Source organism: Parasteatoda tepidariorum, chromosome 10 (assembly GCF_982258835.1).
Source record: "Parasteatoda tepidariorum strain Cologne lab strain chromosome 10, Ptep-v5.0, whole genome shotgun sequence".
Lineage (NCBI taxonomy): Eukaryota > Metazoa > Arthropoda > Arachnida > Araneae > Theridiidae > Parasteatoda > Parasteatoda tepidariorum.
In genome coordinates this window covers 43,623,124-43,636,559 of record NC_141764.1, presented here as the reverse complement: position 1 = coordinate 43,636,559, position 13,436 = coordinate 43,623,124, and the positions used below count along the sequence as shown (strand labels likewise).

Sequence of the window (13,436 nt, the reverse complement as noted above, 5' to 3'; positions counted from 1 at the left end):
AAGAAAATTGTGGAGAATAATATTGATATTTATTTTAAATTTCTTGAGTTTTTATTTACAGTTTACGAACAATGTTGAAAAAGTTTCGAATGTTAAATGTATAAAGTCATATATTCAATTTAAGTAGTGAGCAGAAAGGAAATTTACATTAGTAAATGCATATTTCGATACATTAGGCACCATACATGAATAGTTTTGAATTTTTGTTTCAAATCATTTGCTTTTCATTAGGAAACTTTAAAAATAAATTTTCTTATTTTCCTTATATACTTATAATTTTTTTTCAAATATTGATTCTTATAAGGGAAAAATGTCTCCCTCAAATTTATTTTCAGCCACAGTGAAATAATTCAAGTTTATTCAGTTACTCTCAGTATTCAATAACATGTCGTAATACCAAACAAAAATCACAATATGAATAAAATTCAGCAGGTGCCTGCTTAAATTATTCTCGGGTCTTTTGTTTGTTTGAATAAATGAATATTTTTGTGTGGTAAATTATTATATTTCATCAAAACAGATATAATATTGCTGTTTGTAAGCGTAAAGTTTTAGTTCAGGAGATATTGTAAATCATTGTTCTTGGCTGGCTGGACGCCTTGTTATTGATAACCTGATGTTTTCTAACTTCATGTTATTGTAATTGAACTCGAAAACTATTTTCGAGTATTCATTTAATTCCTGAAATTCATGTTGAACACAAATTCATTTAAATAATAATAGAAAAACAAAAGTAGATGCACCCTATATATATATATATATATATATATATATATATATATATATATATATATATATATATATATATATATATATATATATATATATATATATATATATATATATATATATATATATATTATAGTATCAAAACTGGATATTGAAATTCTATGTGAAATAAATTATTATAATTTGAGCAAAGACAGTTATAAGCTGATGCTAAATTTTTTAATGAGTTTTTACTCTGAGTAAAACGTATTAATTATTTTCCGATCAATTTTTTAAAAAAATAAATAAATTTAATACTCTTCTTAATAGCTGAAAATATTATCGTAATCTTATGTATTTATTTTAATATGCTATGTAAGAATTAAAAATATTTATCTTACTCACACCATTAGCATTTTATTTATTATCACTAAATGAACCAGAATGATAGAATCATTTTTTGTAGAACTTTGCCTAATATTAATTAGTAAGCATGACATTTATAAGTAAAAAACTGACCTGTGGGAAACATGTCTTTTATCTATAGTTTTTATTCCATTTTGTTTTAAGTTAATTGAAATTGACATCACAACAGCATGTTTTTAAGCAAATTAGTCTACGTACCATTCAAGATATCGTAATTTCGATATTATTATTTTTGAATCCAACAAAATGTTAAACATATTTATTTTACAGAAATTTACCTAAAACTAATTAGAGAGCCACTATTTCTGCAGAGCGCTTGTAAGTGAAAATTGATTTGCGGTAAAGTTATCTTAAAGCAATCAGTGGCGGAGTCTAAATTATGGACTGTTTGTTTTCTCCGAAAAACAGATTTCGAAGTAAAATTATTTTGGCATTAAAAGGAGATAAACCAGACGAAATTTTATTAAAATTGCTAAAAATATGTGTTAAATTTATAGATATTTCTAACATTAATCAAAGAACTCATATGATTTCATGAATTATTTTTTCAGAAACTGTTTGATTTTTTTGTTAATAATTAATATAGTAAGTGTTCATCACTAAAAATTAACTTAAATGTAAAAACTGTTTTTAAATTAAAATTGGGAGATGTGTTTAGATAATATAGGCACTTATTTTCTTTATTTTCTAAGACATTAATAATAAACATTATTAATAAACATGGAAGTCATAAAATGATGTTAACTATTTGACAATTTTTGGAAATACGTACTTAGTTCAAGTGAATTATAAAAAACATTAATAATATTAGTCAGGTTTCTTTTTCTATTTTCTAGACTTTTCCAGATATTGTTTCTAAAAATTTTATAAATTTTTTTACAGCTAGTTATTACAAAGCATTGTCCATTAAAATTTTTATATCAAAATAAACTAGCAAATTTTGTCTAACATAGTAATTCAAAAGTAAATATAATATGTTAAGAGAGTTGGTTTTTATTTGAATTTTTTTACAAAATCAGCAAAATAAAAATTTTAAGAAATAGTTTTAAATAGGTGGAAAAACTAAAGAAGATTTTTTTTGCAATTTAAAATTCTAAAATATCTAAAATAAATATGTTGTTTTAATTATTTTTACATAATTTTTAATTGCTAAATATTTTAGAGAAAAAAAAGCATAAAAGCTGCAAAAGCATTATATATAACGAAAATATCTTTCTAAAGTAGTATAAACTATATTTTATTTTGTAAGCAAACAAAGTATAATTCTTTTTTATTTTCGTTCTGAATATTTTTGCATTATATATCAAAAAAAGTTTCTAAATTTTTGGTTTACTTAAATATTACCATTTTAAATACTTTTTTTAAACTTTTTTTCTAAAGCCTATTGTAGATAGGTAGTAAAAAGACATGCATAAAATTATTTTTATTTTCTGTACTTCTTTTTCCTTGAAATGTTAGTCTAAGAAAGGTAAACGCTAAAACTAATGAGAAAACTTAAAATGAATTAGTTATTTAGAGTTCTAGATTATAATAAAAAATTTATAACTAAGGTGTCATGAGTAATTTGTTGTATTTAAAATGTATCAATTATTTCTTTTAAAAATTTTAAGCAAACGTTATTCTAATCAGTGAAATAGTTATGTATTATGTAAAAAATATTTTAACAATAACAAGTAATAAAAATAAATAAGAAAAAAATAAATAAGAAAAAATAAATGAAGAAAATAAATAAGAAAAAAATAAATAAGAAAAAAATAAATAAGTAAGAAGTACAAAGGTATGAAACGATTTTGGTGAAAGAGAAAAAATAAAATAAATGGTTATGATAAATATAATGTAACCAAAGTAATTTTTGTATATATAAAAACATATATAAACAAAGAAAATGAAGATAAAAGTATACCTTATAATTTTTTAACATTATTTTACATTGATGGGAGTAATAATTCTTCACAAGCCTTATTGAATTGCTAACAAAGTCAAAAATTCCACAGCAAAATAAAAACATTAAGCATTCTGAAAATTTCACTTGTTTTCGCCATATCAAGACAGAAGTATTGTGCAAGTACAACTGAAAATGTTTATTTTAAAAATATAAATGAGTAAAAATGTGCTTGACAAGCAGAAACAGATTATAAAATTGAAACATTTCGCTGCACGCATTTTTTATTATAAGAAAGACATTTCAAAATGTAAGAAATTCAAAATGTTCACATTTCAAAATATAAGAAATTCAAAATATCTTCATTTCAAAATATCAGATAGTATATTTTGAAAAGTTAATTTTTTCGTTCGTAACATCAAGACAGGAATATCTTGCCTGTATAATGGAAAATGTGTATTTCAGTTACACTAGCATATTAAGTAAATTTAACATTCATTTCTCAAGTGTTGAAAATTTAGAATTCAACTTGATTTTATAAAATTTCTTTGTATTCCGTAGATGAATTACCGACAAGTATTAAATCAATTTTAAATAATTATTTTGATTTATGATATAACAGAGGAAATGCGGGCTGACAAAATCATTTTTTTTATTTAATTCCAGTTCCTATTCAAGTGAGGGTCAGTCCATCACAGCAAACAATCTCAGTTGGCCAAGCTACACATTTCAATTGCACTGTTTCCGGCTTCCCTCTCTATGGAGTTACTTGGACCAAGAATTTGCGACCAGTGGTAACCAATGAGAGAGTGAGAGTATTGGGAACAGATGTCTTGTCCATCAACTCTGTGATACGAGACGACAGAGGTGTCTATCAATGCTTCGCCCATAACCACTTCGATTCTGCTCAAGCATCTGGTGCTCTGTTACTGGGAGGTGATTAATTTAAAATGTTTAAAAAAAGCTAAACGAGTTATTTGGCAATTGTTAAAAATGTTATTCTCATCATTTGGTAATACTTTGAAGACTATATCATCGTAAAAAAATATAGACTGTAAAAAATATTTCATTTTTGTAACTTAATCAAATTTCTAGTATAGCCAAAGTAATTTTTGTATGCATAAAAGCGTATATAAGCAAAGCAGGAGATGAAGATAAAAGGATATAAATTATATATTTTTAATCAAAAGCTATCCTTTACAATATCAAGACAGAGGTAATATACATAATTAAATTTCTAGTATAACCAAAGCAATTTTTGTACACATAAAAAACGTATATAAGCAAAGCAGGAGATGAAGATAAAAGGATAACTTATATATTTTTTAATCATAAGTTATCCTTTACCATATAAAGACAGAGTTAATATACATAATTAAATTTCTAGCATAACCAAAGAATTTTTTGTATGCATAAAAAACGTATATAAGCAAAGCAGGAGATGAAGATAAAAGGATAACTTAGATATTTTTAATCAAAAGCTATCCTTTACAATATCAAGACAGAGGAGTTATCAAGACAGAGGAAGATTATATACATAATTAAATTTCTAGTATGACCAAAGTAATTTTTGTACGCATAAAAAACGTATATAAGCAAAGCAGTAGATGAAGATAAAAGGATAACTTATCTTTTTTTAATTATAAGTTATCCTTTACCATATCAAGACAGAGGTAATATACATAATTAAATTTCTAGTGTAAGCAAAGTTTTTTTTGTATGCATAAAAAACGTATATAAGCAAAGCAGTAGATGAAGATAAAAGGATAACTAATATTTCTTTAATCAAAAGTTATCCTTTACCATTTCAAGACAGAGGTAATATACATAATTAAAAGGACTAATTTGGTCTATATTTTGCTAGCACTCTTTATAATTACTAAGAAAATAACGTGATAAAAAGGAAAGAATGATGCTTACTCATATGTAATTTGTTTTAATACTTAAATTTAAATAAGAGAATAAATGTCTGTTGAATATTATACCTCATACAATATATTGAAGAACACGGGTATTTAAGTAATTAAGAATCGCATACTGAAGTTACTAAAATCATGAAAAAATATATAAAATAAATAATGTTTGATATAGTATTAATTTTTTTTCGCTGATTGTATATAATACTGACAGGTGCTGGAAAAAATTGCAATTTAAAGTATTAAACATATAAGTGGTATTTAGAAGAAGAAAAATATTTTGTTGAAATTGTTGATATGTTGAAATTTTTGTTATATTTTGTTGAAACGAAACAGAACATTTTTTGAACTTAAAGTACTAAAATTGTCCAATTCATTGATTGTTTCAATTATCAACTAGTAAATACTTTTTTCAAATTAAAATTATTAAATCCTACTGAAATTCATTTTTTTCTTCAAAACTAAATCACTAACAAAATTCAAACTTACTTTTGACTTGTTCGATGTTGTCAAAAAGACAGCTTATATCTTAAAAGTAAATCGATAAAAATTGTAGCTGAATCCTTACATTCACATCAAAATAAAATCTTAAATTTTAAACACAATATTTAAAATATGATCTTTTTGTGCACTTTTGCTTAATTGCTATTAGTTATATAAAAATTTTTAAACAGAATAGAAAAACGCATAATTAAATTTTGCTTGAATTTACTTTTTGAAAGCTTTTGTCTGAAGCTATATTTAATTTATTAAACGTCATGAAATCTATGAAGCATTTCAAAATATATGAGATGTTTCAAAACGTATGTCATATCTCAAAACATAAGCACTTAAATTGAGATTTTTGTCTAATATTTTATAGGGTATTCCATGTTGTTTCGATAAGTTTCTTTGTATTTTTGATTTTTCAATGTTATTTGTTATTAACATTTTGTTTGAAATTATATATATATATATAATATGATTGATATACTTATCTATCTATAGTTCCCTAAAAGAATGTGATATTTCAGAATTTTTTTTCTAGCTTTAAAAAGTCGAAACATAAATAAGTCGAAAAAAAGGGACGCAATAGTTCTTAACGCTTGTGAGAAAAGCTAAATGAAATCATTTAAAATTTGTATAGCATTTTAAACAGTTTTCTTTAAAATTCTCTAATTCATTCAATGAATTTAATTAAAAAGTTAAAATTATACACGAAAAATTAATGAACACGGCATATCGATGTAATGAAGCACCAAAATTAAGTTTTAAACTCTAAGTATTTAAAGTTGTTCGCAAGCCTACTCATAAATCAAATTAACATGAAAGCTTTAGGTTTAGTAAAATGCTTGCACGAATATTTGCGTGTTAATATGCAATAATTAATCATGCTTCGTTCTCACAAATGTACAACACGTAACCCCGAAAAATATTTCATTCAACTTAGAACACAGCTTTGGAGTTACTGCTTTATACCGCTTACGATGAATTTAATGCGTGACGTTTGAAGAAAATAAAACATATTTATGTGGTCGCTTTCATTGTTTAATAGTTGACGAGTAAAGTAAAGTTTTGTGTCTTATAGAAAAGAATAAAGTTGTCAAAATGTTGTCAAGGAATGAGAAATTTTTGGGTAGTTTGAGAGCTCGATATTATAATAATGTCATAAAATTTTAGTTGAAATTTCAGATTAATGAATGATTTTTTTTCATTGATGGTTTTTTATATGCTTTTTTGAATAAGAATATTTTAAAAATGAAAGTAAACATTTGTAAAAAATCTAATAAATAATTTTGTAAATAGAGTAATTAAAAATAATTTTTTCTTTATATGTTATGTATTGTTTTGTCTGAAACGTATTTTGCTTTTCCTTGATGAATAAACCTTTTTTCGTAAAGAAATTCTGCATATAAATTAATAAAAAAAAATTAATTTTATACTATATTAATTTTATATGAATAATTTAAAATTATAAAACGATCTTAGTTATCCACAATTTAGATGCAAACTTTTATGTTTTCAAAATATATAATCTAATTATTATATTAATTATTATCATCTATATAACCATCTAAAATTATAGTTAAATGCTGGTTACATGTAAATTAACTTTTAAAGTGAACATTAATTAAAAGGTATAAGATAATTACAATAATAAAAATTTGATTTCTTTTTGTATAAAGAAGCATAATTTATGAATTTGTAATACATTTTCGGGAATAAATTTTTTTTTCGATTCCCAGGAGCATGACTTAGTTTTTTCTGCTCAGTAAAAGCTCCTGAACACGTAATAAACACTGAATTCTATATTTGATATCAATTTAATGTTTTGATTATATTATGTGGAAAAGTAGCCCCGATTAATGCTTCACTCTTTCCTTTTATAATGCCAGTACGTTTAAAAATATATTTCATGAATATGTTTTATAGTTTTAAGATTTTAATTTTAAAATTGCTAGCTCTGCTTGAAATTGCTATAAAAAATTTCTTGTAATGACTATTAATTTCATTCATAATTATTAGTACAGTAATGTTACACAAAAATGAAAATTTTTAAATTCAAAGCAAAAAAAAAAGAAGGGAAATAAACAAATGAATTATGAGTAAGTACTTAGCCCTTAAGTACTTAGCCTTTTATTGCTATTACTTTCTTCAATTAAAACAAATTACATAGAGAAAAAGATCATTCTAATGAATAATTTAATACTTACTTAATTTTTTTTTATAATTTAATTTAAAATAATATACTCATTATTTTTTTAGCAATATCATTTACATTATTGGTGCTTATCGCAGTTATAGTCCAATGTAAATCAAGTTAGGAAATGGACTTTAAACTAGAAAAAAAAACACAGTTGTAATTATGTTTTTATAAATAAGAAATTTGATAGAATTAAGATTTATGTAATAAAGTTAAAGAAATAGAATTTATTAAAGTAATAGAATTAAATTTTTTTAAAAAAAAGGATTTTATTTAATTTTACACAGAAGTATGAATCATTTTTTCATTTCGAAAGAATAAATTTAAAAAAAGAGATATTTTGAACTCTGAATGTTAATTTATGGCCATTTAACTATTTCAGGCCATTCAAAAATTTCCTTTGATTGATGCCAGCAAGATTCCATTCTACCTTAGATTTAAAATTTAATATTTCCGACCTTTTTGATACTTTTAGCCTAATTATCAAAAGGGTATATTTAATATTTTTCATTTCAATATTTTTAATATTTGTTAAAAAAAATTTCGAATATCTAAAATGTTTCTTATCATCAGTGATCGACTTAAAAATCGTAAGACATTGTGGTATCCAGAGGCATAATAAAACAACATAAAAATGTTTTTAGAAGAAAAATGTTAATAAACATTAACTGCATAACAGATTAATAATTAAAAATAAAACAATTTGTGTTTATGTCTTCATTTTAGAAAATAATAAAAATTTTAATAAAATCTCTAAATTTTTTTCTTAACTAATTAAAATAAAATAAACTTTTATGGAAATGTTTTGACATTATTTTATCTTACTTCCTTCTTACATTCTGTTAGCCAACTAATTGTATATCTTTTTTATCCTTTCGAATAAATTTTCTTCCATGCTTTAACAAATTTTATTCTTAAAACCGTTTTTTAAAAATTGCGTTTCGTGCGTTTTGTTCCTCATAGAGTTTTTATAATTAAGATACATAATTTTGAATAATTACGATAATATTTAACTGTTTTATTAGGATACACCAGATAAAATTCATTTTCTAAATAGATACAATGCATTTTTAAAGTCAACAACAGACTCATATTTATGATAGATTAAAAAAATATTATAAAAACATGATTTTTTTAATCCCTGTTATCGCTGCTGTATTTTTCTCATGAATTACATAGCTTTGAAAATGCAACACATTTTGCCTTTTTCAGGACGTAGACACTTTTTCTATATTCTCTAATATTGTTTTTGTACATTGTCAAATATTTAACACGGAGTCTTAATACTATTTTAAAGTTCACAAAGCAGATTCCACAGTAAGAAGATCCCTTAACTTGTGGCATCTGAAATATTACAATATATTCCATAGTTTGCGCAACCTATATCATGCTAAGTAGGTTTAAATGGAACTTTAATGAGTCTTTAATGATACTTCAAGACCTCAAGTATTTTCTGAAAAAATAAACTATTACCTTTCAATCCATTTTGTAAACGTATTTTAAAGTTATAGTAGCAATGATGCCATATCTAAACATATCAAGCATTATAACTTAAATATATTATTGTAATATTCTAAACTGTTTTTTTAAACTGAAACAAAAAGATATAGGGAGGACATAAGTTAAAAAGAAAATGGTATTGTGATATGAAATATATTTTCCACATAATATATTTTCCTAAGTCCTCTTATCCGTTGCAACAGATATTTATGCAAATTTTCCACAAGAGGGATATTTTATTTTAGACAATTCTTTGCTTATAAACATTCACATGGCAATGTTTTGTGTAAAGCTGCAATATTTTTGCCCTTTAAATCCTTAATGTTTGAAACCTGTGGAAAACAATCAACTGAAGAAAGTAGATTAAAAAGAAATTTCTATTTTTACAATATTAATATTAGTCCGCCTTGTATTTTAATGCATATCGAAAATTCATAGATATATTCAGTGAAATTATTTTACAACGCATTTCACTCGAAAGATAAGAATCATTAATTTTTAAAAAAGTACTATTTGAAAAGCAAAATCTATGATTCATTTTAAAAATACGCTAAATTCTTCTTTTTTTAAGAATGGGATTCAATTCAAGAATCAAACATTTCCATAAAAAGATGAAGTTCACTACCTATTCGCAGATCTTTAAGAACAGAATAATGGCTATATTACGTCTTGCATATTAATATAAATCTGAATCTTCAGTAAATAAAAATGTGAATACCTTTTAATTTTTCCAAAATGGATATAGTTTAAACAATAAAATATTTTAATCGTAAATTACATCTTTTATTTCTGACTTTTATATCGAGAATCATTATGATAATTGTGTTTTTCAGTGTATATTAATATGCATTTGTATGCTGAAAGTACAGTTGCTTTATTTTCTGATTCTTTTATACAAATGGAATTGAACGTCAAACATCAATGACGCATTTTTCATAAAAAATAAATGTAAATAGTTTATTGCCTCGCAGTTATCAAGTCTCAGGGGGACAACTATTTTATCGAAATTTATTTGATTGTAATTTATATCCTTATTTTATGAAAGTAAATCACTCACGTTGTGGTTCAAAAAATAATTTCCTTAAGGTTAAAGCATCATTTTTCTTACAATGTAAAGAATTTTCTAGTATCTGACCACCAAAAACTGTGGCAACTGCTTTACACTAAAGTAGAGTTTCATTAAGTATTCTAAGACACCAAAACAAAAGGACAGTTCCTGGTGCTGTGAAACACACAGAATGTTCTTTTACACTACTCGGTGTAAATTTTGAACCTACAACCACCATGCCTGTTTATTAATAATAGTACAATTTATAATTAAAGAAAGATATGATTCATATAAGAAGCAGTAAAGTCATTTTTACAATACTATCTAAAGTAAGAATCAGTTATCAGGATGCGTATATGCACTAATTCTTAAAGCAAAATGAGTTTGTAAATCAAACATGCAGGTTACAGAGAAGGTATTATGACGAAATTGAACTAGGCTTAGGAAAACAGAAGTGGATAGATATTATATATTATAAAATTACTTAATATATTTCCCGGAGACACGAAAATTAAAAAATAAATATCCTTATTAAGCAACTTAAGTAACATACATATTTTTAATGGTGAAAGAAACGACAGAAGATGTACAGATAAATAGCAACATAGAAGACATCCTCAAGTACTTGCTAACTCAGCTTCGATAATAAACAATTATAAACGAAATCAAAACGAACCAAGAGTAGGAGTTTTCGGAATCGAAAACATTGATAGTAGAGAGTGATAGTAGATGATATCATTGATAGTAGATGAGTGATAATTTTTGCATTTTTGGTATTTAGAGCTTCTATGCGTCCTTTTGAATTGCATATGAAAAATCGATATAGTGTTAACTTAAAAGAAAAGTGTCACTTCACACAATTCTTTGGGTTGTTCAGCATCAAATTGGGACAAAAATTACACCATCGTTTTTACCGTGCACATTCATCCATATTTTAACAGCAACCTTTTGTTTTGGTTGATGTATAGCAGCGTCAAAGACTTCTAATAAGTCAAACCAGGTTGTATTTAAATATAAGCAATCTACAGAAGATATTCAAAGCTCGATGACAACTGCGTTTTTGGAAGTAAAATTAATTCTCATTTGGTGTGAATTAACGAGTGTTAAGTGCAAACTTATTACAACATTAGTGTTTAGATTTAAATTACACCTTTTAAATTGTATATGAAAGCTCGATTTGGTGTTAACCAGAAATAAAGTGTTTTTTCACATAATTTTTTGGATTAATCAACAGCATATTCAGTTAGATATTACACAACAGTTTTTACAGTGTAGTATTTATTTTAATATCTTTGATTGAGCCTTTAAAATTGCTTTTACAGATATATGCTTCTATAGTTAATTCATAAAAGGTAATTATTAGCATTTTATGCTCAAAACCTAAAGGTCTAAAATAAATATATGCATAATTAGCATACAGTTATACTTTTCATTACTTATAAAGTAGTAACTAGTATTGCTTCTAATATTTAAATCATTTCATCCTAACCTTTTCCTCTAATGTTAATCTCAAAACACATTTCAAATACTTGGATGGAAATACATGAATTTCATTTTAATTCAAAAGTCAATTTCGCTTGAAATTTTAAACTTGATGATGTTTTCATGATCATTTGGATTTCTCCAATTTCTTATTACTCAACTGTTCAAACAACATTCTTATCAAAGGAAAGGTATTAAACTCATATTACGTTTGAGGGATTTCGCTAAATGGGAAAAGTGACTAAAATATTTTAAAGTTGTAGTCCAAACAGAACATTTTAAATTTTATGAGAATTTCATTGAATATATTTATCGTTTAAAAGTGCATAAACTTTTGTAAATAAATTAATATATCTTTAAACTTAAACTCTTTGATGTATTTTAAGTTTAAAAAATCAGTAATTAACAGAACTCTTGATTATGACTAATGTCTAGATGTTTTATTTCAAGTTGCATAATGAAGCAGTAATTGCCATCTCATTTTCTTAGTCTAGAATTTTCTTTGCAGTTTTAATGCTCATGCGTAAAGTTTTCAGCTTATAATAATTGCACTCTTTTAAATGTTCTCAAGCGTTGTTTTTTTGTTTGAAAACAGATAGGTTTCGAATGGAAAGATATTTTAAAACTACTTGTGTATTTTTATAATCAAATAAGTTCTTTTAATTTTGAAAAGAAAGGAATTTAGTAAAATTTTTTGTGCAACAAATTTGAAATTAGGAATTTGAATGTTTTTACTAAACAAGTAATGTTAAACTAAGTCAGAGCTAGATCAGATAAATGACTGTACATCTAAGCAAAGTCTGTTTGGTTGGTATTTACCCTCTATGGAAAAAAAATGGATAAAGCTGTTTTCTAAGTTTTGTCCTTAGTCATGGTTACATTCGGAAAATACAATTTTAGAAATAAGAGATTTGATAAAAATTATGAATTGCAATTTATCCCATTTAGGATAGTCGACTGGATGAAAATCTGTAATTTCGACCAACATTATGATTTCTTTAGTCTATATTTGAATTTTTGTTCATTGGATTTATTGTATAGTATTAGCTGGTCTTTAAGATTTTGCTCTCAGACCTTTAAAATGGAAGTTTTAGCTGTGTTCTTGCCTGCTGGCAGCCGAAACGTACTTAGAATGTCTTTTCCAAAACAAAACGATGATGTGAGAAAAAACAGAATATGACCATGATTATGAATCTAAGGTATAATCAAAAAGCCCGGTAATTTATACAGAATCGCTTTGGTATTGATTTTGATAAAATGCAGTAAAATTTACTTTTCTGCTTTGTATTTTTCTCTAAATGTGAGGTCATAGGAAGCACTATTTGGAAATTCAAAATTTCTAGTAAACCAGTATCAGACGATCGGAAAAATTGCCGAATTAATGGCTTAAATAGTCTTTTTACGCGAACATACATTACAAAACAAATTGATTGTAGAATACTGTGAAATTTTGCATGTTGATACTAAAAAATCAATATCCACTAATATATTTAGTTCTAATTTATAATATATTTTAACTCTTTTAAAGAGTTTCCTTTAGAAAATCAGGTAATCATATCATTGATGTAGAAAAAATTATTTTGACATTTATGCTTTACAGTTCATTGTAGAGCTATTAGCACGATATAAATGTAGTTTTTATGCTCAAATTTGCAAATTTTTATTCTCATTGTTTAGATTTATAAATTTAGAATCCCTGTTTTGCCGAAAGTAATTAAAATTTTAATGAACGCAATTGTCAAACAAAGAAAAACCAGTCGTCGAACCCAGTCGTATACCTTAAGAATTATT

The 13,436-nt window shown here is 24.7% G+C and overlaps 1 protein-coding gene across 4 annotated transcripts in view; it reads left to right on the top strand.

The window, feature by feature from the left end:
* Positions 1 to 13,436, top strand: part of LOC107455980 (cell adhesion molecule Dscam1) — a 456,371-nt gene that overhangs the window by 164,595 nt on the left and 278,340 nt on the right. For all 4 annotated transcript variants that reach the window (XR_015429973.1, XR_015429972.1, XM_087154010.1 and 1 more), the window contains exon 6: positions 3,683 to 3,952. Coding sequence is in view for 2 of the 4 variants with exons in the window: in XM_087154010.1 (XP_087010136.1) it covers positions 3,683 to 3,952 (270 nt within the window). In the remaining 2 variants the exon portion in view is untranslated. The remainder of the gene's footprint in view (positions 1 to 3,682; positions 3,953 to 13,436) is intronic.